We start from the raw sequence: 27,600 nt of genomic DNA, 5'->3' as shown, positions 1-27,600 counted from the left end.
AATTCTTTGAATTTTTTCAAAGGAGGCCATGACCCCCATGCCCCCTCCCTGGATCCACCCATGCAAAATTGAAAAATATTTGCAATCAAAAGATACGCTTTCTGGAGAATGACCCTACTGTGTAAAATTTTTTTCTCCGATAATTGCGTCATATATTATGGTATAAAATTTAAAATATTTTGGTTATTAGCATTCTTTTTGTATCATATTTAGTGTGACTAAAAAATGTGGAAGCATAAACTAAAATTTGTGAAAAATATAACTTTTTTAGAAACTCGAAGATTATCAATGTAGCCTAGGAATTTAAAAACTCAAAAAAAAAAAGAAAAAGAATTTCAAAATCTGGCCGCATTTCTTGATTGTGAAAGCTTTAGTCTGTCAGAAACATATTCAATTTTTTCATTATATCTATAGACTCTTTCCTGTTTTTGCTAGTCCTTAAAGAAACTATTTTTACAAATGCAAGATCTGCTTTAGTTAAGTTCAGTTTAAGAAAAAAAACAACATTGATATCAAATTGATATAAAATAATCAGCTGAAACCAGTGGCGTAGTGAAGGAGAGGGCGATAATGCTAGACCCCCCCCCCCCAACATGTAAAAAAAAAAGGAAATGAAGGTATCCATTTTTCACACATAATTTTCCTGTTTGTATGTCTAAGAAAATTCAAGTTTCGGTACATGCCAATTTCATTAGGCCTCCTCCGAAATGAGATCCTGGCTTAGCTGCTAGCTGAAACATTGAAAATGTATATCAACTTATGTTCAGGGCTCCCAAATGGTCTGCTTTTCTCACCAAAGTCCGTTTTTTAGGGTTAAGTCCGCTTTAGACCGCTTTTTAACATTTTGGTCCAATAAGTCCGCTTTTATATTGTTTTTACTTAAGAATCAGATTTCAAAAGTTTTACATTACGTTAAAAGATACTGTGCACCCAAACACGCTGTGGTGCCTTAACCTGACTTTCCCGTATTATTTCGCTTCAGATTGACGTATTACTCCTCCTTCAATGCTGCAGCATGGAAATCCATAAAAAAGAAAGGTTTGGGGGAGGAGTTATGACGTCGAACCGGAGCAGGATGCTACCGATATTTCTCGGAATTTCAGCCTCACGTTTGCAATAACGAATGAACTTTCCGATCTAGGATCTCAATAACTCTAATATTCCTTTATCTCCAAGTTTTTATTAGATTCCAAGCTCTTGAGACTGTTGTGAAAACTTCCCATAACTCGAAACGTTTTAGCCGGGGGGCTCCTAGGGACTTAGAGTTGTCGCGAGTGAACTGTAATAGTAACGCTGCTATGAACCACCCCTTTTGCAAATGAATTCTGAAGTAATCTTGTGGCGCATGCACCATATTTTTTTCAGGCGCATATGTTCGTAAATTTTACGCCCTTCAAAAACCTTGAAATGTTCTTGCAAAAAAAAAAAAAAAATCATTTTCCAAATGCTTGAAAACCTTGAAAAAGTTTCTTTATTGCTTGAACTCTTTCAAAAATCATTACAAGCAATCTAAAGCGTACTTTAGATTGCTTGTAATGCTTTAAAAAATATTTTATCAGTGCAATTTTCTGAACATATGTTCGATATGCAGTATCGCGAAAAATTGCGTTCGTGTTTGAGCTTTCAATCCTTTTGCATCTTGTAAATATTTTGACGTTTTTTACAATCGGAAGTTATTTTGACATGTGCTACCTTAGATTAGCTTATTTTTCGTTTGATTTCGATAATTAAGGAAGGAATTAGTTTGGAAAACATGACAACATTGAACTTATTCAGACTTCGCGGAAAACTGCTTCTCGCGTTTGAAATTTCAATCCTTTTGCATCTTGTAAATATTTTGATGTTTTTGACGGTAGGAAGTTTTTTTGACATATACTACTTTAGATTAGCTTATTTTTCGTTTAATTTCAATAATTAACGGAGGAATTAGTTTGGAAACCATGACAATATTGAACTTACTCGGACTACGCGGAAAACTGCTTCTCACGTTTGAAATTTCAATCCTTTTGCATCTTGTAAATATTTTGATGTTTATGACAGTAGGAAGTTATTTTGACATATACTACTTTAGATTAGCTTATTTTTCGTTTAATTTCAATAATTAATGAAGTAATTATTTTTGAAACAATGGCAACATTGAACTTGCTCGGACTTCGCGGAAAATGGCTTTTAGTGTTTGAAATTTCAATCTTTTTGCATCATGAAAATATTAAAATATTTTGTCCAATCGAATGTTTTTTTCCCCAATGCTACCTTAGATTAGCATGTTTTATGTAAAATTTAGTAGAAAATAAATAAATCTATTTTATGGGAAACATGCCAACATTGAACTTGGTTTGTGAAAATTTGCTCATCTGAACTTTCAATCGTTTTGCATCTAATAAATATTTTTATATTTTTGGCAGTTTGAAGTTGTTTTGACATGCTACATTAGATTAACTCGTTTTAATTTTTATTTAAATAACTAAAAAATTAATATTTTTTGTTTTAATTCAAATTTCTAGTTTTGCAAATTTAATTTTAATTATTATTAGCTTATTTTTGGTTATTACTGTTTTTGTATGAGGGGGGGGGGGGGATATTAAATGTAAACAATTGAGTGCATAACATTTTAACTTAGTGTTTGTATTTGAAACAAAGTTGAATTATAAAATTTTATAAAGTTGAATTTATGTACATCATTTCATTGTCATGCTAAGAGGGGAATTAGTCCCTCCCCCATAAAAGTTCAAAGCACTCATGGCATTGCAATCATGGAGTTTTTTTTTTTTTAATCTAAGCTTTATGATTCTTGAAAATATACTTTGAATATAAAAATTGCAAAACTAAGCCTCGTGTGATCTGCTTCTCATTGTGATTAAGCTTTTCAGAATTTTTTAGGAAAACTTTCAATACAGTAGATCTTTTATCAAAGTGTCTCTAGTAGAAAAAGCAGTTTGTTTTCCTATACTTTTTATTACTTCTTGTATTTATATGTTAGCATTAAATGAAATCTGCATGCAATATTTATAGTGCGAATTTAGGGTAGTACCTTGAAAAATATTTTTTTTACTCTTGAAAAGTGCTTAATTTTTTTATCCCTAAAGGGTATGAACCCTGTGATAAGAGATTAAATTTAAAATTCAAAAATAAAATAATTTTATTATAAACTCAATTGTAGCTTTGTTGAAAATCACAACAATATTTTTTAGGTTTCAGTGTGATTCATGGGGAAGCGCAAATTTCTCAGCAAATGGTTAGATGAAACTGATGAAAATGAGAACAAAATTAGAGACTGGGGAAATCAACAAAAGAATAATGTTTTTTGTTTGGTGCATGATAGATTAATATTGGTTGAGAAGGGATATAACGCTATTAAAAAGCATTACAAGACAGAAAAACATAATAATTTTAAACTAAATAAAGATGTGGCTTCATCTATCCTTCAGTGAGACTACCAGCATCCCTGGTTCAAGTCAAAATGTATCATTATGCCTATTTAGTTTTAAAGAGGCTGCCTTAAGTGCTGAACTAAATGTCCCCCTCCTCCATCCAAATATTTGTGTAAATAATATTATTCAAGGGATGAAAAAGATCAGTTTCGCAGTGATAAAGGAATTGTATCATTATTATAGTTAATTAACGAACTATCTTCACGAATTTAGCAGCTGGCAACTAATTTGCCATTTGGTGCTTCCCTGTGTTTAACTCTTGAGTGGTTCTCCCAAGGTCCTCTTTTTGATCCTAACTGGTAATCTTTAACCCTTTTCTGAAGCTAAAATGTGTTGGGAGCCCTGTATGTTTATCATATCTGCAATGTCAAACAACTCCAAACCCTGTGGCACCACAGCCTGTGAGGACCACTGCCTACTGTGCCCAACCTGACCAGGGGTTCTGGGGTGCAAAGCAGATGTTCCAGTTAGGTGATCAGGAAACACACCACCCCCAGTGTTTGGTTCCCAAGTACGGTTGGTACTCATTTTATCGACCCACTGAAGGGATGAAAATCTGAGTCAACCATGCCCAACCCGGGAATAGAACCTGGGTCTGTGGCGTGGGAATGCGAAGCGCTACCACTGAGCCACAGGGCTTCTGTCATACAACTACTTGAAAAAAAAAAGACTAAAGGAAAAGGGGGGGGACTCTGATTGGTGCGGAAGAAAAAAAAAAGGAGCCAGGCAAAAATTTTAAAATGCAATTTTTTCTTTCAAATTCATTTATTTGTATGATCAAGTGTTTTTAAACTAAGCTTTTCAACTATGAAATAGAAGTTTAAGTTATTTTATTTGTTATTTTTGAAAATCTGACCTATTCTTATTTTTATTTGTAGAGTTCGTTGTAGAGACCACCGGAAAAGACCTTTAGGAAATTTACCTTTCACTTTAGGCAATGGTATAAAAATGGCCTTCAAAATGTATAAACTTGTTGTTCCTAGTGGCAAACCAACTCCTGTTAAACTTGCTAAAGAAAATAACACTGAAGTTACAGCTTTAACCAATTTATATTTATCAGTGAGTAATAAATGAATGTGCTTAAATTTATTTATAGTTCAAATGTGATAGTTCATGTGCTAATTAAATTTTAATCCTATTGCATGTTGTAGATTGATTTTTGTCTGCAATGCTTTACAATATCTTGCATGTTATTGTCAGTCATTACTGTTTCTTTGCTTATGCTTGTAATAGTAATACACTGATTAATCAGTCACTTTGCCGAGTTTTTATAATCGGCCAATTTTCACTGATTAATTCTCAGAAATTTTTTTTAAAATTTAAAATACTTTTAGCCTGCATAGAACAAGAAGCTATGCTGAATGTGCTCATAAACAATTAAATATAAATTTCTGCTTCAAAAGTTATCATGTAATGATAAGTCGATGATAATAATAATCTATAATTAAAAAAGGTTAAATCATTCATGTTTAAAAATGTAAATGGAATTACTGCAAAATTTTCAAAAAGTTGGAGGTTATGAAATGGTTACTAATATATGTGTCTGTCAGTGTTATGTTTTAGAATTTTTTTTTGATTTTCATATTCAAAGCATGTAATGTAAATAATTTTTTTGAAAGGATACAGCAGAATTATTGCTACCATCAGACTTGAAAAAATTTCAGGAATATAGTGGTAAAAAAATTTATTTCACAGATGATGAGGCAAAACAAGTTCGACGATTTGATGAACCAGGTGAGCGTTAATATCAGAGTTCTCAATATTTTCTTTGTTAAAAAGAAAACGCATTTAGATGTAAAATGGAAACTCCTCCTCCCCCTTTAGCCCCCCTCCCTTTAGTCAACTAATTTGTTGATTAAATCTTGATTCCTTTCATATCAAAACATTAACAAATAGCAGTATGTTAGTTCTTAATTGTAATATTGAGGAACTAACAGTTATATTTAAAAAAAAGAAAAAATTACTTTATATTTTTAACTGTTTAAGTTTGTTAAATATTCAGCTTTCAACACATCTGCTCATCATGTAATGAATATTTGTTCTTCACCTGAGCTTCTTAATGTGGAACTTAACTATTTAAGAGATGTGGCTGTTGATAGAGACTATCTGCCCACCTTAGTTGATTCCATTTATAAAAAACTTTGTAAAAAATCTCAAAAAAAAAAAAAAAAAAAAAGTTCTTAATAGAAAGTTTACTAAGAATTTAGTTGTTCTGCCTTTCTTCCCCGGTATTAGTTTTCAGGTTTCTAAGATTCTGAAGCGATTCCAATTCCAAGTGGTATTTTCTCCTATTAATCAACTTTCATTCTCTTCTCTTAAAGATTCTATTCACCATCTTAATTGTTGTGGGATCTCTAAAATTGTTTGCAATTGTGGACTTGGATACATCGGACAGACTTGTTGTTCTTTGAAATTTCGCTTAAAAGAACATCAAAGCTGTGTGAAAAAACAACAGCTCAATAAGTCCAGTATTGCTCAACACTGTTAGAAATCAAATCACTCTTTTGATTTTAACTCTTATCAAATTACCCAAAAATGCCCCAATTTGTTGGATCTTGATTTTTGGGAATCTTTCCACATCCTGAGGAACCGGTCTAATTTAATTAATGATCTTACTGCAATTCTGTATTTTTCTTCTGTGTGGACTCCTTTGTTAAAATTGGTTTAGTTTTCCTATTATTTTTATGTAAAAGTTGTGCATTTCTTACTTTTATTTTCTCAATTTTTGCTTTCTTATTTCATTTTGTGATCAACTAATTTCAATTTGTTTATCCTTCACTCTATGTTTTTTCTGCATTTCTCCATTTGATACATTGTTTCCATACATAGTTTTTCCCGCTGGTAAATTTATTGCTTATTTATTCAGAGTGGTTTCATTTTTGGACTATTTAGATTGTTTATGGGTTTTCTTGGAAATTTATAACTCAACGGTTTTTCCCTGAGGGAATTATGTAATAAATTTCGCCACCAAGTGTCATTGCGTCTTTTTTGTTTTGTTTAATTTCTGTCTTTTGGTATTTATACTATTTCCTGTTCCACTGTGTTGCTTTGCTTTTTTCGAATGACTTTTCATCCCGAAGCTCACACTTCTTTGCATTGAAAAAAGTGTTCCTTGTAACACCGAACACGTGTCTGCTGTAATTTGCATTTTTTTTGTACTTCAAAATGTTGGATAACTGATTATTTTAATTTGTTTATTGTTTGATTATATTGTATGTATTAAATTGATTTTTCAGTTATTGACTAATGAATAAATAACATGTTGATTTAAGTGCGTAGAAAGGTTGCTGTTGTTGCAGCATTCTTTTCTTTTTAATAAGTGCCTGGTAGGCAATTGTGCAGATTATCTAAATAACTTCTAGATTACTTTCGTAATTTTATAAAACAATTTTCGGCCCTTTTACAGATCTCCCTAGTTAATTTGCACATCTCTGGATAACCTGTAGAATAACTGATTTTGGCATTTCAAAGGTAACACATGCACTATGTACCTGCTAACTTTTAAAATTTCTAAATATTGGGCCCGTCTCCCAATTTTCAAATTCAAGTTAAAAACCTCTGAGTAAATTTTTTTTCAAGCACTCCCAAGTAGTCCTCTCTCTTTCCAAAGTCCGTTTCTTAGTATAGAGTGAGTCTTTTAGCATTTTGGTCTGTTTAGTCCTCCTTTTAAATCATTTAAAAATAAATTTTAAAAAGTCTATCCCCTCACAATGATTGGTAATCAACCATTGTATCGAAGCAATGTGATATTCAATCTTTCTCCATCCACCCCGTAAATGGCAACTCTGTAATGAAAACTTACTTCATATTAAACTAGAAGCTATAAAGAAGTAGAAATGACAACTATTTTTTATTTTGGGGTGCGGTGAAAATGATACTCTTCGGTATTCTTCGGTGTTAAATAAAGGTTGTTTTATCAGAATAGATTTCCTTAAAAATATAAAATAAAATGCTAAATTACTTTTAAAAAAATTGTGTGCGAAAGATAAAATGAATGCTAGACCTTCCATAAGTGATGCTTTTCAATTACATGAAAAGTAAACCTGAAGTTCCTATCAGAAAAGTGCTCTTGAATTTGACTATAATACTAACATTAAAATTCTTTCAGAAAAGGTACAAACTTCATGTTTAAAAATGATTTTATATTGATTCTGATAAGCCATCCTCAATTTATTTTCAAACATGTCATACTTGTGCTATTTATGATATTATACGTTTTATGTCATTTTTAGGTTTACTTTTAATGGGCTTTAAACCTATTTCGTGTTTGAAGACACACTATCATTTAAAACCCTCTATATTTTTGTATCCTGATGAAAAGGCTATTGAAGGGAGCACACGACTTTGCTTTGCTCTTATCATCCAGTGCCATAAACGTGGTTACGTGCCTATTTGTCGAATGATAGCTAGACAAAATGACCCACCAAGATTCGTAGCTCTTTTGCCACAGGTATTTTGCTTTGACATACATATATTCAATTGTTTATTTTGCTTCAACTGGTTGTAGTAAATGTGGTAATAGTCGACTCAAAGTAAAATTTTCCATGAAATTTTCAAAACCTATGAGGAAGCTTGCCCCCTTTAAACATTCATACCAAAATCATAAAAAAAAAACACATTAAAAAAGTTTTTTTTAAAAATAAATTTTCGTTTTTAAAATATGTCGTTGGCTCAAAATTTTCGGAAGTTTCGGATTACAAACACCCTTGAATGTAGTCAACACATTTTTTGCAACATAATAAAAACATTGTATTTTAATTGATCATTAATATGTATTAATACTAGATTTAAATACTTATTTGAAATCATTAAAAAAATAGCAATTTTGTTTTGGATTTTGAAGGATTATGTGAGTTATGTGTATCTGCAGGAATATTTTTCAGTGAGAAATAAAATTTAGATGACACGCATAACCGTGGCTATTCATTAAATTTATAATTTTCTTCCAAATGGGTGAGCTTTGAGAAGTTAAGCATGTTGTAATTAAAATTTCTGTTCAACTTCTGGCTTTTCAGTGTTCTGTTTCCAAATCAAAACTGCTAAACCGTTTTTAGTCTGCAAAGTAAATATTTTCTTTTTAAAATGTGTAGTGAAATCCCGTTACAACAAATACCAAAACAATGAAATACATGTCTCAACAAAATAAATTTTCAGCCCCAATTCAATTGCCATTACATTGTTTGAATTCCATTACAACGAAATAGCGGTTGCAACAAATGAAATTTGTGGTACCTTGAAGTTTGTTGTAACAGGATTTCCTTGTATTAAAAAAAAAACACTCAAGAAAAACAAATTAGAAGCAATCTCTTTTCCACCACCTAAGAGTTAAAACTTCATACTTGAAAGTGGAAGTGGTAGCATTGGTTACCAATTCTTCACATGAATCAAAAAGCAGTGTTTTCCCCTTCTCCCATCACAGTTGCTTTTTTTTTTCATGCATTTTTTGTTCTGCTCATGATTAATTGCATATTGTCAAATCTGTATCTTGTCCCAAGCAAAATTATTACACAAAACTTGATACATGTTCTAGGAAGAAAATGTTGATGATCATGGGAATCAAACAATCCCTCCAGGGTTTCATGTAATTTTCTTCCCTTTTATGGAGGACATCCGAAGCTTAAAGATTGAATCCAAGCACAATCCTTCTGAAGCTATTGTTGAAAAGTCAAAAGAAATAATTAAAAAATTGCAGTTTGCTTACCACCCAGAGTCATTCGAAAATCCAGGTATACATTATTTAAGCAAGTTCTTAGTTTTAGTTTCTATAATCATTGTTACGTTGAAAAATTATTAAGACACAAATTAGAATTTTGTAAATATTTTTTTTTTCTTCTTTGTGCTTATCTTTATCGTGCCCTAGTCACAAGCTACATAAGCCTGTTAACCTGCTCTAATTCCACATTACAAAGTAAATTCTTGTTCAGTTTTTCCTTTATTTTTTTAAATTTTTATTTTTCATCTTATACTTTCTGCATACAGTCGAACCTCCATATATCAAACTTCCACATATCGAAATTTTCCATATATCAAAATCCCAGCAAATTTATATGTTCATTACATAGAAAAAGTGTTTCTATGTATTGAAAAAATCCCTATATATCGATTTATTTTTGAGACATTTGTAGATTTTTTTTTTCACTTTAAACTTTGTCTCATGAAAAATGAAGGTTAGAGGAGGAAATTATGTTCACTAAAGGTTGCTACGAAACTCATAAGGAATCTGGGGTTGAGGGGTGTGTAGAAAGGTTGTTGTTTCATTCTCTGGAGTTCTTAAATTCCCTCACGTTTATTTCAAATCTTAGTTGTAACCAGAAACACTGTAAAATCAGTTTCAAGTTATCCCTTTTGTCTGTAGTATCATTCTTAGTCTTTTAAACTTCAGTGAAAATCATTCAAGTTAAGTATAGATTGATTTTTTACTTTTCTCTTGATTGCATTGTCAAAACGAAAATCCCATAATGTTGCAGATCAAGTTGAATTGCCGAAGAATAAAGATGTATGAAGACACAAAAAATGTAATTTCTGTTATTTTTTAAATCATTAACTTTTTTTTAATTCGATGCTCGTATAAATTAGAAATTAGATTTCATACACGAAAATAAGCTTTAATTTTAATGTTTTAGGAGATTTTTAGGATTAAATAAGATTGTTTCTAATTTTTCCCCCGCAATTTGCTACTTCAATGTACGGAGGTCCGGCTGTATTTTTCAAAAATTGTCGTCTGAAGTTGCAGTTCTAACAAATTAGTAGGAAAATATCATTGGGGCAAAAAAATTCTTGGTTTTTAGAGAATAAAAAAAAAATATATATAATTTTTCTGAACCAGCTGTGTGTTCTTTTTTTGCCGTGGAGTATGATGTATGTTTCCACTGTGAGGGCTGCATCTTTGTCTTTAGCCGACTTCCACAAACCCACAGTTATTTAGCAGTGATACTATTCTGAAAGTGGATGCCGTTGATATCTTACATTGTAATAATAAATATTATTGTTAGAAATTGAAAAATATAATGGTACCTGCGAAAACATTTTTCTTTAAGTTTAGATTTCTTTTTCTTTTCTTTTAAGTTTTACAAAAGCACTGGAGAAACATTGAAGCTTTGGCGCTAAATCGTGATGCTCCTGAAGAGATTATAGATTACACATGTAAGTACAAAAAATTGGTTAGTTTTCTCAATTCCCTAAAGTAAGATGTTTGAAATTAATTTGTTGTTGATGGGTTTTCGTAAAGTTGATAAATAAGAAGTTCAATAGTAATTGTTAATTTTATCAATTCATTATTTTCCCCACCTTCTGATAAACTTCTCAAATGTTGTACACTGCAGTGAAACCTGTGTATAATGATACTGTCTATAACGATGACCTGTCTACAGCAATATTTGTTTTGGCCTGAGCAAAATGTCAGCATGAATAAACAAACTGTCTATAACGATGACCTGTCTATAACAATATTTGTTTTGGCCTGAGCAAAATGTCAGCATGAATTAACAAACTTGTCTATAACGATAACCTGTCTATTACAATATTTTTTTTAGGTCCCAACAGTAGGGTTGTAGACAGGTTTTACTGTATAACTTTGATTTAATCATACCTGATTTTCTCAATTTAATGATACATTTCACTGGTCCAGACTTAACTGCATTGAAAGTATATGCTCCTCAATTTAACGATAACTTTTTCCAGTCCCTTGACAATCGTTAATTCAGGGTTATACTGTATTATAATTCCTATGAAAAATAATTCTATAATAATATGTTTTGCAGTACCAACTAAAGATGTTATTGAAAAGAGAGCTGGGCGATTAATTGATGAATTCAAAGCCTTGCTTTGCCCAGGAGGATCTAGTTCTTACACCCCAAACAAACATGGAATGGTAATTTTGCAAATTTTGTTCTATAAGCATTTCTAAAATTTTCTTTATGTTTAATTTCAGAAAATGTGAATGTTAAAATTTTATTTTATATTATGTTATGCCATTGACACGTCTACTGTGTTAGAAATAAGTGGTCATTAGTCCTTTGGGAACAAAAATTTTGTTTTCACTCCTAGTATTTGTAAAATATACTATTGGCTACATGCATGAAACACATTGGTATGAATACAAATGTGTATGTATTTTAGTACATATGGCAAATATGTAGAATATTTGTACACATACAGCAAATTTAATTTTAATTTGTAAAATATTTGTGTATGTGACTGCAGTGCATATTGACAGTGTGTTCAATAATAATAAAAAACTAGTATGTTGTGGCCATCATGAAACTTTCTTCTATATCTTTCGTATAATTATGATCCCTCCCCACGCTTGACGAGGAAGCAATATTCCCAACAAAAACAAAATTACACACACCAAAACTTAACGACCATCGCAATTCCCGATTTATCTCAAAAGCAAAGCAAATAATGAAAATTGAAAATTATTGTAAAAGCCTTGCTTAAAATAATTGCAAACATTTTTTTGTTAAGAAACATAAGATGGTAACAGTTAAAAAGTTTAAATCATCGTGTTTTTCTTGTCATTTTAAAACAATTGAAATCACGCGAATTATGCCGACAACAGTTTATAACGATTTATCTTATAGTTGCAATTATAAAGCTATTTTTATTCACACAAAAAAATCAGCCTCCCCCATGGAGCGATTGGCGCCAAAATTGAACCAATGCCTGTTTACATATGGATTGACATTTATTCCAAATTTCATCCAGAACCTTACTTCTTGAGATATGGCACTCACAATGGAAAACAAAGAACGTTCGATTGCGCCACCCTCTTTTCAGCTATTGACGCCAAAATAGAATCAGCTCTTATACCCTCTAAGGGCTACTTGTCAATAAATTTTTGTTTGATTTTGTTCATTATTTCTTGAGATACAACAGTTGCAATTGATGACAAAAACATGGTCTATAGCTCAACCCCCGTTTGAGCTATTGACACTAAAATTGAATCAGCACCTGTACCTGTTAGGGGAAACATATGGACCAAATTTTGTTTGATTCTGCCAGTTACTTCCTGGAGAATAGCAGGCAAGCATGACTCAAAAAACGTCCCATTGCTCCCCCCCCCCCTTAGAGGAATTCGCACCAAAAACCAATGAGCGCAAGTTAACATAAGGGCACTATGTGTACCAAATTTCGTTCGATTTCATGTGGTAGTTTTTGCTGTAGAGTGGCCACAAAAAACTGGTCACACACATACGTGACGTACACACACAGACAGATATTTTCCAAAAATGGTCGAAATGACTCAGCACACCTCAAAACGTTCAATTCCGTCAAAATTCGAAGTTCGAAAATTTGCACGAATCCAATACTTTCTTCTATATATTAGATATAGAAGAAAATAAAAAAATGTGTGGATACATATATTTGATTCATTAAAAATGTTACCTAGATGCCTAGACTTTAATGCTAACTAGGTGCCATCATGAAGCCTAGATTTAAATTCTTATTTCTAACACTGTGTTGTATCTGTGCTTGACAGTTTATAGAAACTTATTGTTTTGTGAAATTAAATGATCAGTGTTGTGGATTTCAATAAATTACATGATGAGTAGATATTCATGATACCCATTTGCTATCTGCATAGAAATTGACATCTTTGGGTTTTACTTTTAAGGATTTCATGGAAAATTTACTAAATAGAATTTTACATAAAATATTACAGTGATCTCTCATTATATTGTACCTCTTGGCATTGCTTATTCAGCCTATATTTTGTTCCTCCTCTCTCTTGAAAAATTAAAGGTAAGAAAAATGCATTAAATTTGTCTACTACGAGCAGTAAAAATATTGTGCTTCATAGGAAAATTATTCTACTTTTTTTCAGCTGATATTTTCAGTTCATCTGGATTCACTGCAAGTTAACACTTGCCCGAGTGCCACTCGTGTTGCCGCTTTTGGTGAAGTTAACTAAGCTCGAGATTCTCTCTGGGTCAAATTTTTACTCCTCTTCGCCATGGGCGCCCATATGCAAAATTGTAATGGGGGGAGGGCTCAGAAGTTTTAACCATGGTTTAGTAGGATATTTTCCCCATAGAGGCAGATTTCAGGACAGATTTGAGTCATTAAAATTTTACACTTTTTTATTATTTATTCATTAATGGCTGAAGAAGAAATATTTATATATTTTTGCAAAGAAAAAAAGTACTAAAAGCAAGGAAGTTCTAATTTCCGGGCGGGGGGGGGGGGGGGGGGGGGGGCTCGCCCCCCCTGGGAGCGTTTTAGATACTGGTTTTCTAGCGTTTTAGATACTATCTGTGAACCTTTTACTTTCAAAAATAACTAAAAAAATAAATATAGATGGCAGCATCAGGCAAAAATAAAAACAAGAAACTTGATAGAATATGGGTTTAAATTCGAGTTGGTGCTTTGAAATTTACCATGCAAAAGCAAATTTTATTAAATAATGTTTATTTAAAAATTAAACCTATTTTTAGATATTTGTTCAAGGTTTAGTTAAGTTTTTAATTTAGTCTGGGCAAACTTTTAAGGTTAAAAATGATGTTTTCCTATGCAGAATTTTTTTTTTTAGTTTCAAAAGTGCTTTTTTTGACAATTTCGTACTAAAAATTGATTTTTAATCCATTCAAATAGTTCTTTTATTATGGAAGAAAACATCTTGAAATATGTAATGGAGTAAAAATTACTAAAATACATGTCTCCTGAGTATTTTTTCAAAAATTATGCAAAGCGCCAAAAAACCCCAGTCTAGAGGGAGATATGCGGCCAAAATAGCTCAGACCTGAAAGTGTTAAATTAAAAATTGGTTTGGATTTTTTTCCCCCCAAAGAAAAAAGTAATTTCAATAAATACCTTTTTTATTTAAAAAATGGCAAAATAAATATATTTTTTTTGCATATTAAAATATTTATCCTAATACAGTCAAACTCACTTATAACGAGCGTAAGCGTGTTAAAGTGCTCACAAAAAATGGATTCGGGAAAAAAATCATAAAAATTCATACATGCTTGTTTTGTTAGTTTTATATTTCTGTACAGTACCTAAAAGGTTGATTCTTTGATTTGAACTCTCTATTGTCTCTTTTCTTGTTCTTGGTTTTGAGAAATGTGGGGCCCAAAAAACATCATCATTTGCATTTGTGGCCTCAAAATAGTTATGCCCTTTTTCTACAGTTTAGAAGCCAAGTATATCAAGGGCTATTTAACTTCAAATTCTTTACATTTGTCGTTATGATGTTCACTTTCATTTTTTTTCTCTCTTAAATTTCAGCTACAATATCCTGGAAAGTATATCGCAAAAATGATAACATTCTCTTCAACAAATATCTAATTTTTAAATGCTCCTCTACTCCATGAATTTAAAACAAAAGGGCCGTGTAATTACTTGTTCTCATGATTTATGTTACTTCTCTAACTTTCAGTCAAATTCAAAATGTTAATGGATTTAAAAAAAAAAATAATAATAAATAAATTTTTCTGCGGAGGAAATCAACAAACATTTTATGAATTAAAAAATATTGCTCGTTTTAAGTGTTTTTTGGATGTTAAAAGCGAGTTTTGTTCCCCTAGTGTTAACATTGTACCAACCAAATCTTTTTGATTTCCTTGCAAAATCCGAGTTCTTGTTAAAACGGGGCTTGCTATAAGCGTGTTCGACTGTATAAGAATGAACTAAATTTGTTATAGATGCACAGATCAGTCACTTTAATTTTAGATGAATTATTATTATATTTTTAATGATCTTAGTATCAATCACACTTTTTTGTCTCTGAACAAGTGCACTGTAATGTGGAGTTACTATATTACAGACATTATTATGAAAAGTTTTTCAATATTAAACTAAGAAAAATGTCCCCCCTCTCAATCCGGCTGTCTCGTTTAAAATGGAGCTCCGTCTAGTCCTTTAGGCTATGAATTGAGTTTGAATATCTACCTAGGATGTGCACATAACTTGTTCAATAATGTGTTTAATTTGCAAATTAAAATGTAAAATTCTAATCTTTGTGTATGTGACTGCATACGTCCAAACAAGCACTTTCTTCGTGGTTAAATCCAGTATAGAAATATTCATACATAATTTAAATTCCTCCTTATAGGGGGATCCAATGTATCCTCAAGCAAAGCGAACAAAAGTTGAAGAAATAATGCCTGTGACTTTACAGCATGAAGCTTCAACAGGGCAGGTAAGTTAAATATTTTTGCATTATATTAATTTCTTTGTTTTATTGATGGATGAAAGCATTTATGATATATCTTTCAGGCTCTAAATATGTTTCCAACTTATTTGAACGGTATAGTGTATTTTTCTATATTTACTTTTAGGATTAATTGTAGTGTTAATCCTAATGACAAATTATAAGCGTAATGAAAATTGTTTCTTTATCTGCTGCAAAGGGAGGAGTAGTCCTAAAATTTCAAGTTTTGTCCTAAAATTTTCATTATTTCATTCCCTACTTGTACAGAAAAATATAATTCAACCTAAAAATTGAACTTTTCATGGTAATATGCCTATATTTTAGGATAAAACAAATTTCATAGAATCATAAACCCTAAGAAATTTTCTATCAAAAAGAAAGAGTAAAATCTATGCTGCTGCTGCTTTTCTTCTGAAGAAAAGGAAGTGGGATGCATTTAACGAAAACACATGCTCAATATGCTGTTTGTTTCATCGATACTTTGTAACTTTTGCAGTCAAACGCAATTTTGCAACATCTTTGATGACGTATAGAGAAAGGGCACATTTCCCTGAAGTTCAAGTCTTGAAAACGAAATCTTAGTCTATCTCTTATTACTCTAGTCTAGGGACCGGAACTCTCTATAGAATTTTTTTTACAAATTTGAAGTTCCAAAACCTCAATTTTTGACGATGTTAGATGATACTAGAGATAGGTTTGAAGGCTCTCAGTGAATATTTTTTGAAAGAAACATAACTGTAGGACACCTTTAATTATGTAGTGTAAGCGATAGGGTTCAGCATTTTTCCGAAAAAGTTTAGAAATTGAAGTTCCAAGGAGTAAAGAGTAACCCCCTCCTTGAAAATGTTCTGGATTTATCCATCGTATGTGTTATAGATTTCTGCTTCCTTATGTGTCACTGTGTTAAAGAATAAAAGATTAAGAGGCCTAGTCTCTGCCCAATACGTAAAAATTTAACGCATGCAACGCCCACCCGTGACGTCACTTTTACGTACGCAACAAAATTCGCTAGTCTCTGCCCTTTCTTACCGGACGCAAAAGGCAGCTGCCAAAACGCGAACGTACGGTAAATTAACGCCATGATTTTTCTGGCGTAAACCTTTCGTACGTACGTTTAAGAGTCAAAACAAAGATGGCTGCTGTATTCGCCGCGCAATGAGTTTTATGAAACTTGTTGAACTATTGGAACTTATCGAAAGAAAAGTATTGAAGAATCATCACACGCGTTGGATATTTTTGATGCAAGGTTTGTCAAACTTTATAAATAGATCAAAAGTTAAGTGATTAACGCCACAGAAGTGAAACATTGCTTTCCCTCCTGTATATAGGGTTACCAGCTAATTTGCGAGTACATTCTTCGTCACTGTTCTACAAACACAACATCATTTTTAATTCTTAGCGTTCATTTATATTTATTGATAAGAGTGAAGTAAAAGATCTTGCACCATGGCCCTACGAAATTTGCTGTTGATTTTGTTTGTACAGATTAATTATTTTCCGACAGGTAAGTGGGTCATTCCATTTTAAACCAAGCAATAAAATAAACAAAATTCTCAAGCTGATCGTTTCAGATTTTCAAGAAACTTTGCGAAATCCTACTACTCTCTGACACCTCAAATGTATATAAACTTTAAAAAAAAATCTATCTTACACAATTGATCAGTAACTAATGTCTGAGTTTGTTAAACACTATTTTCCCCGCAGTGTTTTGAAATGTTATACCTAACTCAAGTTCTATGGGAGCTTCAGAGTTGCATAATAGCTCATTTTAAAGAAAACTGCATATGCCTTACTTTGATGTGTAACAACACAAATATTTCAGATAAAAATATTTTTTCACAATTTTAAATTTTGACATTGTGTCTCAAAAATTCAGGGTTTTTTTTTTGTAATGTATTATAATGAATGCATCCCAAATGTTCAGAGTGGGCTCAGAACAGTTGATACAAATATTGTAGGATAATTTTTACAAAAAATTGGCTTAAAAAAATCCTGACTAGTGTTATGCCGGATGTCCGAGGGAAGATAAAGATGTGTATCCTTATCTGTTTTTTCCAGATCTTAAACAAATCTTTTATATTCTTAAATTTCAACACATATTTGAATTCTAAATATAGATAGGCATGAAACACTCTTAAATTGTATGTAAGTTAAGTGTTTTCATTTTGTTAAATAAGGTATCATTTCAGAAATTGAAAAAGTTAATTTTTAAACCCCGACTCTATTAGGAAAGAGATAATAAGTTTGACATGTATATTTGTGTGTGTTTGTGGAATCGTAGCTTCCAAACAGATGAAACGATTTTGTTCATTCTTTTTTACGCTCAAAAAGTGACTTGACCTTTGTGTTCTTAGCTTGGTCTCATCTTTGTAACACTAATTACCCAGGGGTGTCCACCGCTTCCCCAAATACAACAAAGAAAAGTACCCTTGAAAACAACCTTTCTAAAATTTTCAATGCCGTAGTCTGACCTTCCCTTGGTGGACACCTATGAATTAATGAAGATATTAATTAAAAACCAACGTAGTGTTTTTCGCAGTTTGAACAGTGAGATCATATATGTGCGTTTAAATATTAGGACTAGTTGAAAGAATGAAATTTTCTGCGTTGAATATTTGTTAGGAATTTCCAAGTAGGAGTTATAATCTTGTTTACACAATAAAAGAAAATTTTGAGTTCAATGTTAAACCTTTATGCTTGCGAGTAATAGCAATTTCTTTGTTGCTCCACGATTTAAAATTTATCTACTTTCAGTTTCTGGCGTGTACTGACCCACAAGTAGTTCTCACGGATCTAGACACTAGTGATCCCTATCCGCAGATCTGAACTTTTAACGATCCAGCACATCACTAGTTATAAGTTTTTTTTTTTTTTTTTTGAACTACAGAGCTGTACAATAGCGCATTTTAAAGATAATTTCATTATCTTTCATCTCTGATTTGTAAGTTAAACATTTTTTTATTCCAATAATTTTAAAATTATGTACTTTTTAAAATTTTGTTGTAGTCCCACTCTGAAAATGTTTGGCCCTATTCACTAAAATACAGTAAAAATCATGCTCTTTTTTATAAAATGACACTATTCTCAATTTTTTTTTAATTTGAAAATTTTGGGAAAGAGAATTTTTTTCCGAAAAGTATTTAAGTTACACATTCAACTGAAGTGCATGTCTTTCTCTTCAAAGTGAGTTATAATACAGCTCTGTAGCTCTCATAAAGATTGAATTATAAAATTTTACTCACTGCCAGCAAGTTAGAAAGAAGTGCTGTGCTTTTTAACAACTTTCAGAAATTAATTACTAATTATGTATGAAAGTTTTTTAAAAATTATATACAGTAAAACCCCTCTAATACAGACACTAATGGGACAATTTTTTTGTCGGCAATAGAGGGATGTCTGCAGGACAGAGATTTAACAGTGTTATTTTCTTTGAAATCGGAGAATAAAATATTGTTCACATCAGTGAGGTGGCCGTTTGGAGGGGTTTTACTGTTACATTTAAGATGTCAGAGAGTAGGGCTTCTGAAACTTTCATGAAATTTGAGACGGTCAGTTTGAGAATTTTATTTATTTATAGGTTTGATATATGATCCATTTGCGTGTCGAATAATATTAATTTGTACAAATAAAATAAACAACAATGTTTCTAGGGCCAAGCTGCAAGATCTTTTACTTCACTCCCATCAGTAAATATAAATGAATACCAGGAATTAAAAATGATGTTGTGTTTGCCGAATGATGAGGTAAATTAGTTGGTAATCCCATAATGATGAATGAGCAAATGAGCTGGTAATATTGCTGACGGAAAGCAATGTTTCATTGCTGTGAGGTTAATCTGAACATTTTGGTCAGAAAAAAAGTTTGACAAACTTTGCATCTAAACTATTCAACACATTGTATAAGACTCCTGAAATACTTGTCTTTTGATGCATTCCAATATTTCTGCTTCTTTTTGTTGAACACTCAAAGCAGCAAATTCATCACTCAGCAGCCATCATAGACTTTGCACATAATAGCTGTAAGCTCAGGTACACATGTATACTTCCGTAGGACTCCCTTAAGCTACAGTAGGGTCTCATTTCACAATTTTCCATGGGTGGGGGGGGGGTCTAAAGTTTTGTGCACAATAGATTATATAGGAAGAAAACAAACTGCGTACACACAATAATGCCAAATTTGATTGTTTCTAAAATTCAGAGGGTTCCCTTACCACCCAATTGATGAATCTGGAATTCCTGTTCTTCACTATACATATCATCATTCCCATAATACACATCACAAAATTTTATACAGTTGCGGAACCAATAAATGCACATTTACATCAATGTTCATTGTTGTTTCTTCAATATGCACTTTATTTGTATACCTTCGGCTGATTTCAAACAAATTTCTTTATTTAAGCTGTCATTTTATTATAAAAAGGAATATTAAAACATATTCTGTACAAACTGCAGTATAGTTGTAATGGAATTTTAGAGGCTCTGCCCCCTGCTCGTTTGGCTCGCCAACCCCCGGTTGCCACCTGTGGGCGCTCAAAGCCACTTGCAGCAGGTGACTGTTAATGATTTTAGGGGTGTCGAGACATCCCAGAATATCCTCAGGAATGGAAGCCCCTAAAGAAGAGTGGAAATGGCTTCCCCTATTTGCCCTGTATCCAGTGGTACAGGTAGACACGGCCAATCCGGAGAAGATAGACACAGAAATAAATAGTTTAGACTAGGGGGCCCGACTCCCCTGCTCGCTTTGCACGCCAACCCGTTTGCCATCCGCCTCAAAGATTTTATGCTTTTTAGGGTATCATGACATCCTTGGATATCCTCAAGACATAACTGGATATCTGGCCCCTCAAGGTTTAAAGGGGTGAGATAAACGGGTGCAATAAATACAGAGATTAACAACCCGTATCCAAAGGTGGGGTGTGTTGGCCGGATTCGTAAGGTGTCAGACTCTTAACTCAGGGGTGCCTACCTGGAAGGGGTCATGGTACAGACTGCGCCAATAGAATTTCTAAGGGAAGGGGGGGGGGGAAGAAAATTGAGAGGTATTTTTTGGGGGGTGCTTTTGCTCTTGGGGGAGGACCCCTGCTTACCCGAAGGGTCCAAGGTCCGATGCCAGCCGGTCAAAGATCTTCCATGTTTGTTAATGGTGACTGGGGCAAGTTAAATATGTCGCAGTCAAAGTCCTTCAAAGAATTAATACCTCTGGGAGTGCTAGACCAGAGATTACTCGTCTTCTGACCTGGATCAAAAAACATCTGTCTTCAGGCCCCCATCCAACAGTTTAGAACAAAAATGGTAGGTACGGGGAATCCTAGAGTGTGATGTATTCAACAGTACCAGTATTGACTTGGCAGACATTTCCAGTTCAGAGGAGATGCGGTTAGGGACAGGCAGTCACAGAAATTAATATTATCGACTATTAGATAATCTGTTATGCAAATTGTTCTGAATGATGTTTTAATTTTCAAACTACAAATAGAAAGAAATTCACGAAAAAACATTTTAGCAATTATTTTTCTTTTCGTAATTGCATATGTAAAGCCTAATAAATACAAATTAAATTTCATTCATTGGATATTTAAAGAGAGATGGGTTTCTAAACTCCTTGGGCCTGGGCTCAGTTTGCCCCTGCTCCAGATCTACTTACCTGCAGCGCGGGGCGGCTCACTATACTAAATGGGCCCCCGGCTTTAAGTGGCTTAGAACTCCAGTAGCCAGTTAGGGGCTCTGCTAATTTTTTGCCAGGGGGGCCTAAAATTTATAGATCAGAGCCAGACAAGGGTGTCACCATCTCAACATGGAAGGGGAGGGCAGGCCCAGGAAAGTCCCAATGCAAAGTCGTTGTGACCTCCCAAAATTTTCCTTATTCGATAAATTTTTTTGCCGCTTCAGCAAAATTAGGAGTTTTATTAGGTAAAATTATCCTCATTCAGCGACAATATTTGTGGCATTCCATTCGGCAAATAATTGAAGACTTTTTTTCCTCCCAAAGATTAAAGTTCAGTGTCCTCCTGGGCAGGGCCATAATTTGGACAGTTTGGGGACTGGTCTTTTAGCCCCCCGCCTCCCCCCAAGATTTTGGAAGCAATGCAATTCTAAAATGATAGCAGTATTAACTCAACACCAGTAATTTTTCTTTTTTAATGTACTTGGAAGAAGATGTATACACTTTCAAACTCATTGACAAATGCCCCCCCCCCCCCCCCCGGTGAATATGTCCATGGTGCCAGAAATGCCTGTTTTTTATTTGAGAGTTGGCACAAAAGTACTTTGAGCCAAATTCTTAAAAAATATTATAGTGTTAAAGCTATTTTGATAATTTACAAAACAATTCAAAATAATGTTTCAAACAATGATATTTCACTACATTAGGAATATTTTGTAATTTCATTATCATATTGACAGATCAATGAAGAAATATTAAAAACGAATTTAATTAGAACCTTCCATTGCTTTGTTTTCTTTGCTGGTTGATATTTTAAATTTTAGGAATTTGTTACTGAATGCTCCAAAAAAAAAAAAAAAAAAATGGTAAAAACTCCAACAAAAATGCTTTTTTTTATTATCATTATGATTCTTAGGTCAAAAGGTTCTTCTTTTGTTCTGATTTGGGTACCCGAGTGGTGTAAGTAATAACAAGAAATTTTTTTTCCATCTTTCTATGATTGAGAGCAGACGTCAAAAGGAGAATCAAAACAAAACAACTGAGGCTAGCCTCGTCTCCTGAGCGTTCTCATGTCAACGATTCTAATTTTCCATTGGCTTACAGGGACAGGAAGAAAGGCGTGGTTTAATGCTTACCGTACGTTCGTTATCCCAGTGAGTATTAACGAACTTCCGGTATTTTTGGGCAGAGACTACCGCAGTTACCGTACGTACGGTGAGTGCGTAAGTTGCTAGCGTCCGATACGATGTGCTCGTGCGATGACGTCACGATTAACGTATGCTATTTACGTATGGGCAGAGACTAGACCTCTAATGCATTCTATTGTAGTTCTCACGATTGAATTTCAAATATTTTATCACCCACTATGAAAATCAGTCTTTTAAATTACATTTAAGTTAAAAAAAAAACTTGATATTTGTTGTCCTAAAATTTTTGAAATCACCACTCCGACGCCTGCTGTTGCATTTAAATACAAATGTTAAGTATGCAGATTTTGCAATAAAGTCTTAAGATTTTGTGTAAAAATTAATGAAGTAAAATAGATCTTGATCCTGCTAAAGGAGACAATAAACATTGTAGAAAGAAACACCTTAGTGCATTACTTATTATACTATTTATTTACCGATTCCTCTGCAACTGGAAAATCCTTTTATTTTATTTCCCCTATTCAGGCCCTGTGAATTTTTCTATTATACAAAATCATCATGGGCGCCCATATGCAAAATTGTAAGGGGGGCTCAGATATTTTAACCATGGTTTAGCACAATATTTTCCCTATGAAAACCGATTTCATTACAGATTGGAGTCATTAAAATTTGACATTTTTAAGAACATATTCATTAATGGCTGGAGAAGAAATATTTTTACATTTTTGCAAAGAGAAAAGTACTAAAAGCAAGGAAGTTCTAATTTCTAAGGGGGGGGGGCTCGAGCCCCCCCCCTTGCCCCCCTATATGGGCGCCCTTGAAAATCATACAGCTGAAAAGGAGAAAGAAAAAAAATGACATAAGGAAGAGTTGGGATAGAGTGGTGAGAGGTTTTGATTAAGTTATAAAAATTGGCGATTAAAACTAGGAATCTATATTTGTTAAAGATCAATATGTTTGATGATTTTAAATTATTTTTATATATTCAGCTTTTATAATTTATTAAAATTACATCAGTAAACAATGTAATTTAATCGCAAACTGATTCCTAATGCTGATGCATGTTTTGGGGTTTCAAGGGATCTCCTTTTCAATGCTACAAAGTGCAAGCTTTGAAAATTACTAATATTATTAAAACAATTTGACCTTTACTTTTTATGCATTATTATTAAACATTGTTTCTTTTTCTTCCACCATAGCTGGGTCGATTTAAAGTGAATCTGTTGAAAGAATTTTGTAAAAGAAATGGAATTCGATGTGGATCTAAAAAAGCTGATATAATAGATGCCATCACAAGATTTTATCAAGAACAGTGATTTTTCATATTTTTTAATCTGTATATATTGTAAAATCTTTTTTTAGATTTGATAATGCCATATAATTTCTCATTGCAATTTTTATCAAATACAGCTGAAATTTGGCTGTAATGTTGTCCTATATTTTTATGTTGTTATTTTTATACATTTTTGTTACATCTTTAAGCCCATTTTCAGAAACATTGTAATCAGTAAAACAATAGTAATAATAATGAAAAAAAAATATTATTTCGAGTATATTTAATAACAGCATTTTTTATAACTCAAACATACACACTACTGCAAAAAAACAACCCTAAATTTCACCAAAATAACAATTTAAAACCATGCAACAAATTCAATATTTCCATTACATTTGGATTATTATTTCTGACATTTTTCTCGGCCTGAAAATGTCTGTAAAAATGATTTCTGCGGTTTCTTAATGAAAAACATCAGTGTGGCGACAGATCAGGGAAAAGTCAGGAAACTTTATCACTCAGAGAAATATCAGGAAATTTTGAAAAAATAACAAAAATTCAGGGAAAACTGAACAAATGAAGGAAGAAAACAATTTTTTTTCCCTTGCAAAATGAAGTACCTTGATTTCTTACGAATTTTACGCCTGTTGTTTGTCTTTAAAAAGTAAAATTAATGAGGTGCGATCATGCAGTGCCGCATATTTGTGCATCTTTTTTTCTCAAGGTCAAAGTATTCAATCTTAGGATGAGCTTCCTAAGATTGCTTCTGTGTCTGTAAAGTTGTTTATTTTATCTAGCTTGAATTTTTCTTCCACGCATTCCATGCTACGTAAGATAAACAACCCTGCAGGGAAAGAGGAAGTTGTTATTGATGACTTTGCTCCCTTGAATTTACTAATTGTCTTGAAGTAATTAGCACACTGTTATCACGATTTGAAAAAAAAAATCTTTGTTTTTTAAATTAGTGCTAAAAAAAATCTTAAAAGTTATCACTTGGCATTTTTAATTTAATTGCTAAAATTGAATTTTGACTGAAAATCAAATTTGTTTTTTGCCATGGTATCACTCGCTGTCACTTCAGATTATACAAAGGGTTTTTTTTCCAGACTTTAAAATTCTTTTATTTTAAAACCATATACATATACATTTTGAAATTAATAATTAATTTTGCATTTAAATGTTGTTTGTAACTAATCTAAGATTTTTTTTCTGCAACTAATGAAATCATCTTAAATCGAGTTGTGTACAACAGTAAATATTTTTATTATTTTTTAATAGTTAAAATGCTGTATTCATTCATTAAAACCTAAGTTCTTGATTAGAGAATAACTCAATATGACTGGTTGTTGAAAGATTTCAATTTGTTTTCCATAAATATGTCTATTCTGCCGTGTGCAGGTGAAGGGCAAACTTAGGGTGAAGGAGAAGGGTAACTGCATATTTTTGATTTTTTTTTTTTTTTTTTGCATTTTTGTTATCTATTGTACGTTATCTTTATTGTACATACTCGCTTATTTGGTTTTCTGCTGAAAAAGAGGCGCGAAAAAAACATCTAATTCCAACATTTTCCTATTGCTAGTACTGAATCCACCACACTTCTTCAAATATCTCGAAAACTAATTTCTGCAGATACTGCCGTTTGCCTGCACATGGCAGTATTATTTACGTAAGTAAAACTACATTACTTCTATACTTTAACTATCACTTGTTATTCTTGTAGCAACAATTATACTGCTTGAAAATTCAGTTCAAGATTATCTCCATTTAAATCAGGGAACTTTTTTTTCCAGTTTCTGTCGCTACCCTAAACAAGTATTTACTTGAAAGCAGGGGCGGCAATTCAACATTTCATTTGGCAGGTCGAGCTTCTTAAATAGGAATTACCTAAGTATGGAACCAAAACACATATTGCAGACCCCGAAGAGTTCCTATTTTTCCTACTTTTTAGAGCTCTCTCCTTATTTTCCTACCTTTTCCTTTTTTTTCCTACTTTTTCTTCTTTAGTATAGCACTTCTAATTGTGCATTGATTCTTATTTTTATAATGTCGCACCGGTAAGTTCTGAATGTTTCAATTTTGAAAAGCAAAAGAAACAAGTGGATCCTAAGAAGGGCACCCATATGCAAAATTTTAAGGGGAGGGGGGGGGGGCTGAGATATTTTCCCCATGGTTCAGCAGGATAATTTCCCAATGGAAACCGATTTCAGTACAGATTAGAGTTATTAAAATTTGACATTTTCAATGACTTATTCATTAATGGCTGGAGAAGAAAAGTTTTTACATTTTTGCAAAGGAAAAAATTACTAAAAGCAAGGAAATTCTTATTTCTAGGGGGGGGGGGTGGAGCCCCCACTTGCCCCCTTATATGGGCGCTCATGGGTCCTAAGCTTTTCATTGACTGACCACAGCAATTTCTGATGGGAAAGACGCAGCGTTGGGCTTGTTTAAAAGTTAAATGTTCGTGACATTTTTTTTTTTTACCGTTGCGGCATTTATGATAGACTTTTCTTTTTATTGCTTCGACTTCAGTCCTACTGTTCTAACGAAACAATAAAGAAATAAATACGTTCTGATACAATTAAATATTACTTACCCGTCAATTAGAAGCTTTTATTAAACTAAACGGCCGACTGTTCAAAAAGTGCGGGAGAGGCCGAATTTTCTTTTCGCCAATTTTTTGTATAATTGACTACAAATGAAATGGAGCTATGTTTAAATAGAGAGGCAATGTAAAACCTTAAAAGGAACATAAGGAAGCAAAAAAAGAAAAACCTGTACACTGTACATATTTTATTGAAGTTAATACAAAATAAAAGCAAAAGATAACAGAAATTCGCAAAAACGGACCACTTCAAAAATAATCGAGGAAACTAACTTCTTTCATACATAAATATGATTATTGGTCATTCTAAATCGTAAACGTGACTATAAAATTTCATTTTCTTTCCTTGCGAAAAAAAAAACACGGCAAAACCTAGATGGGTAAAACGTTCCCGATTTAAGGAAAAAAAAATCGGAAATCACTTTAAATGCGAGATTGTTTTTATTTCTTCGGATTTTTAAAAGTTTAGGGATAGAGCTACAAGCAAATATGTACTATAGTTTTATTTATTTATTATTTTTTATGGGTATTTTCTACTCTGATATAGCATCAATATCAAGGAGTTGCTCATCATGTTTATATGCTGCGTTTATTGGCAATGTGACATTTCTGAACATTAAAATTTTTTTTCACTCTTACTCTTTTCGAGGTGCGGCAATTATACCGATGCAGCGTATCTACTTTTCTCCGCACACACCCCACCACTTAGCTGTAAGCCTTAGGTTCCACCATTCGGGGGGGGGGGGGGGTTCCGCGTAGCTGGCCCCTCGCACGGCTGGGTGCGACGATCGATAGTCGTCTGGGCCACGGACCGTCTTGGTGCTTATTGCGCCGGGGAAGGTCCCCGCGCTGGGCGTCAGCCCATCTGGGACTTTACCCCTTAATGTGAACCTTGCTCGCCATGAGATACGGGATATCTCCCCGTACTTCCTAAGTTATTCCATTCACGGCGCCTGATCAAAGGGAGGGGAAAGAAAGAGATATGTGTAGGCATTTGATGCCAGGTGTTCCCCCCTCATTCTCAATTTCGTGAACAATTTCCAAATGAATATTTTTGTTGAGGTGAGAATTGAGAGGAATTACATGTCTTCCCTTTTATGAACAGAGAAACATTAGTCATTAGATCTTTGTCTTTGATAAAAATGTTATGTTTACCATGCATGGATTTTTCCTTTTTTTTTCGTGACAAAAATTTTGGAACAAGAAGGTTAAAAAATTTTCAAACCAAGAACACAATATTCGGTTTTATTGCTTGATTAAAATTAAAACTGGCCCGTCATTTTGATTTTTCTCCCGGAGTAGCTAACGAAGAATGTATACTGAAT

General features: G+C 32.9%; 1 protein-coding gene across 1 annotated transcript in view; it reads left to right on the top strand.

Annotated features, from left to right (window-relative positions):
* Positions 1 to 23,873, top strand: part of LOC129224004 (X-ray repair cross-complementing protein 6-like) — a 43,691-nt gene extending 19,818 nt beyond the window's left edge. Inside the window, exons 8-15 of the mRNA XM_054858396.1 lie at positions 4,310 to 4,490; positions 5,051 to 5,165; positions 7,664 to 7,881; positions 8,962 to 9,157; positions 10,497 to 10,574; positions 11,192 to 11,301; positions 15,487 to 15,573; positions 23,597 to 23,873. Coding sequence (XP_054714371.1) covers positions 4,310 to 4,490; positions 5,051 to 5,165; positions 7,664 to 7,881; positions 8,962 to 9,157; positions 10,497 to 10,574; positions 11,192 to 11,301; positions 15,487 to 15,573; positions 23,597 to 23,713 — 1,102 coding nt within the window. The 3' untranslated portion in view covers positions 23,714 to 23,873. The remainder of the gene's footprint in view (positions 1 to 4,309; positions 4,491 to 5,050; positions 5,166 to 7,663; positions 7,882 to 8,961; positions 9,158 to 10,496; positions 10,575 to 11,191; positions 11,302 to 15,486; positions 15,574 to 23,596) is intronic.
* Positions 23,874 to 27,600: the final 3,727 nt, after the last annotated feature.

The sequence above is a fragment of the Uloborus diversus genome, chromosome 6 (genome assembly GCF_026930045.1).
Source record: "Uloborus diversus isolate 005 chromosome 6, Udiv.v.3.1, whole genome shotgun sequence".
In the NCBI taxonomy this organism is placed as follows: Eukaryota; Metazoa; Arthropoda; class Arachnida; order Araneae; family Uloboridae; genus Uloborus; species Uloborus diversus.
The sequence above is the reverse complement of the archived record's forward strand: the minus strand, read 5'-3'. Positions and strand labels throughout refer to the sequence as shown.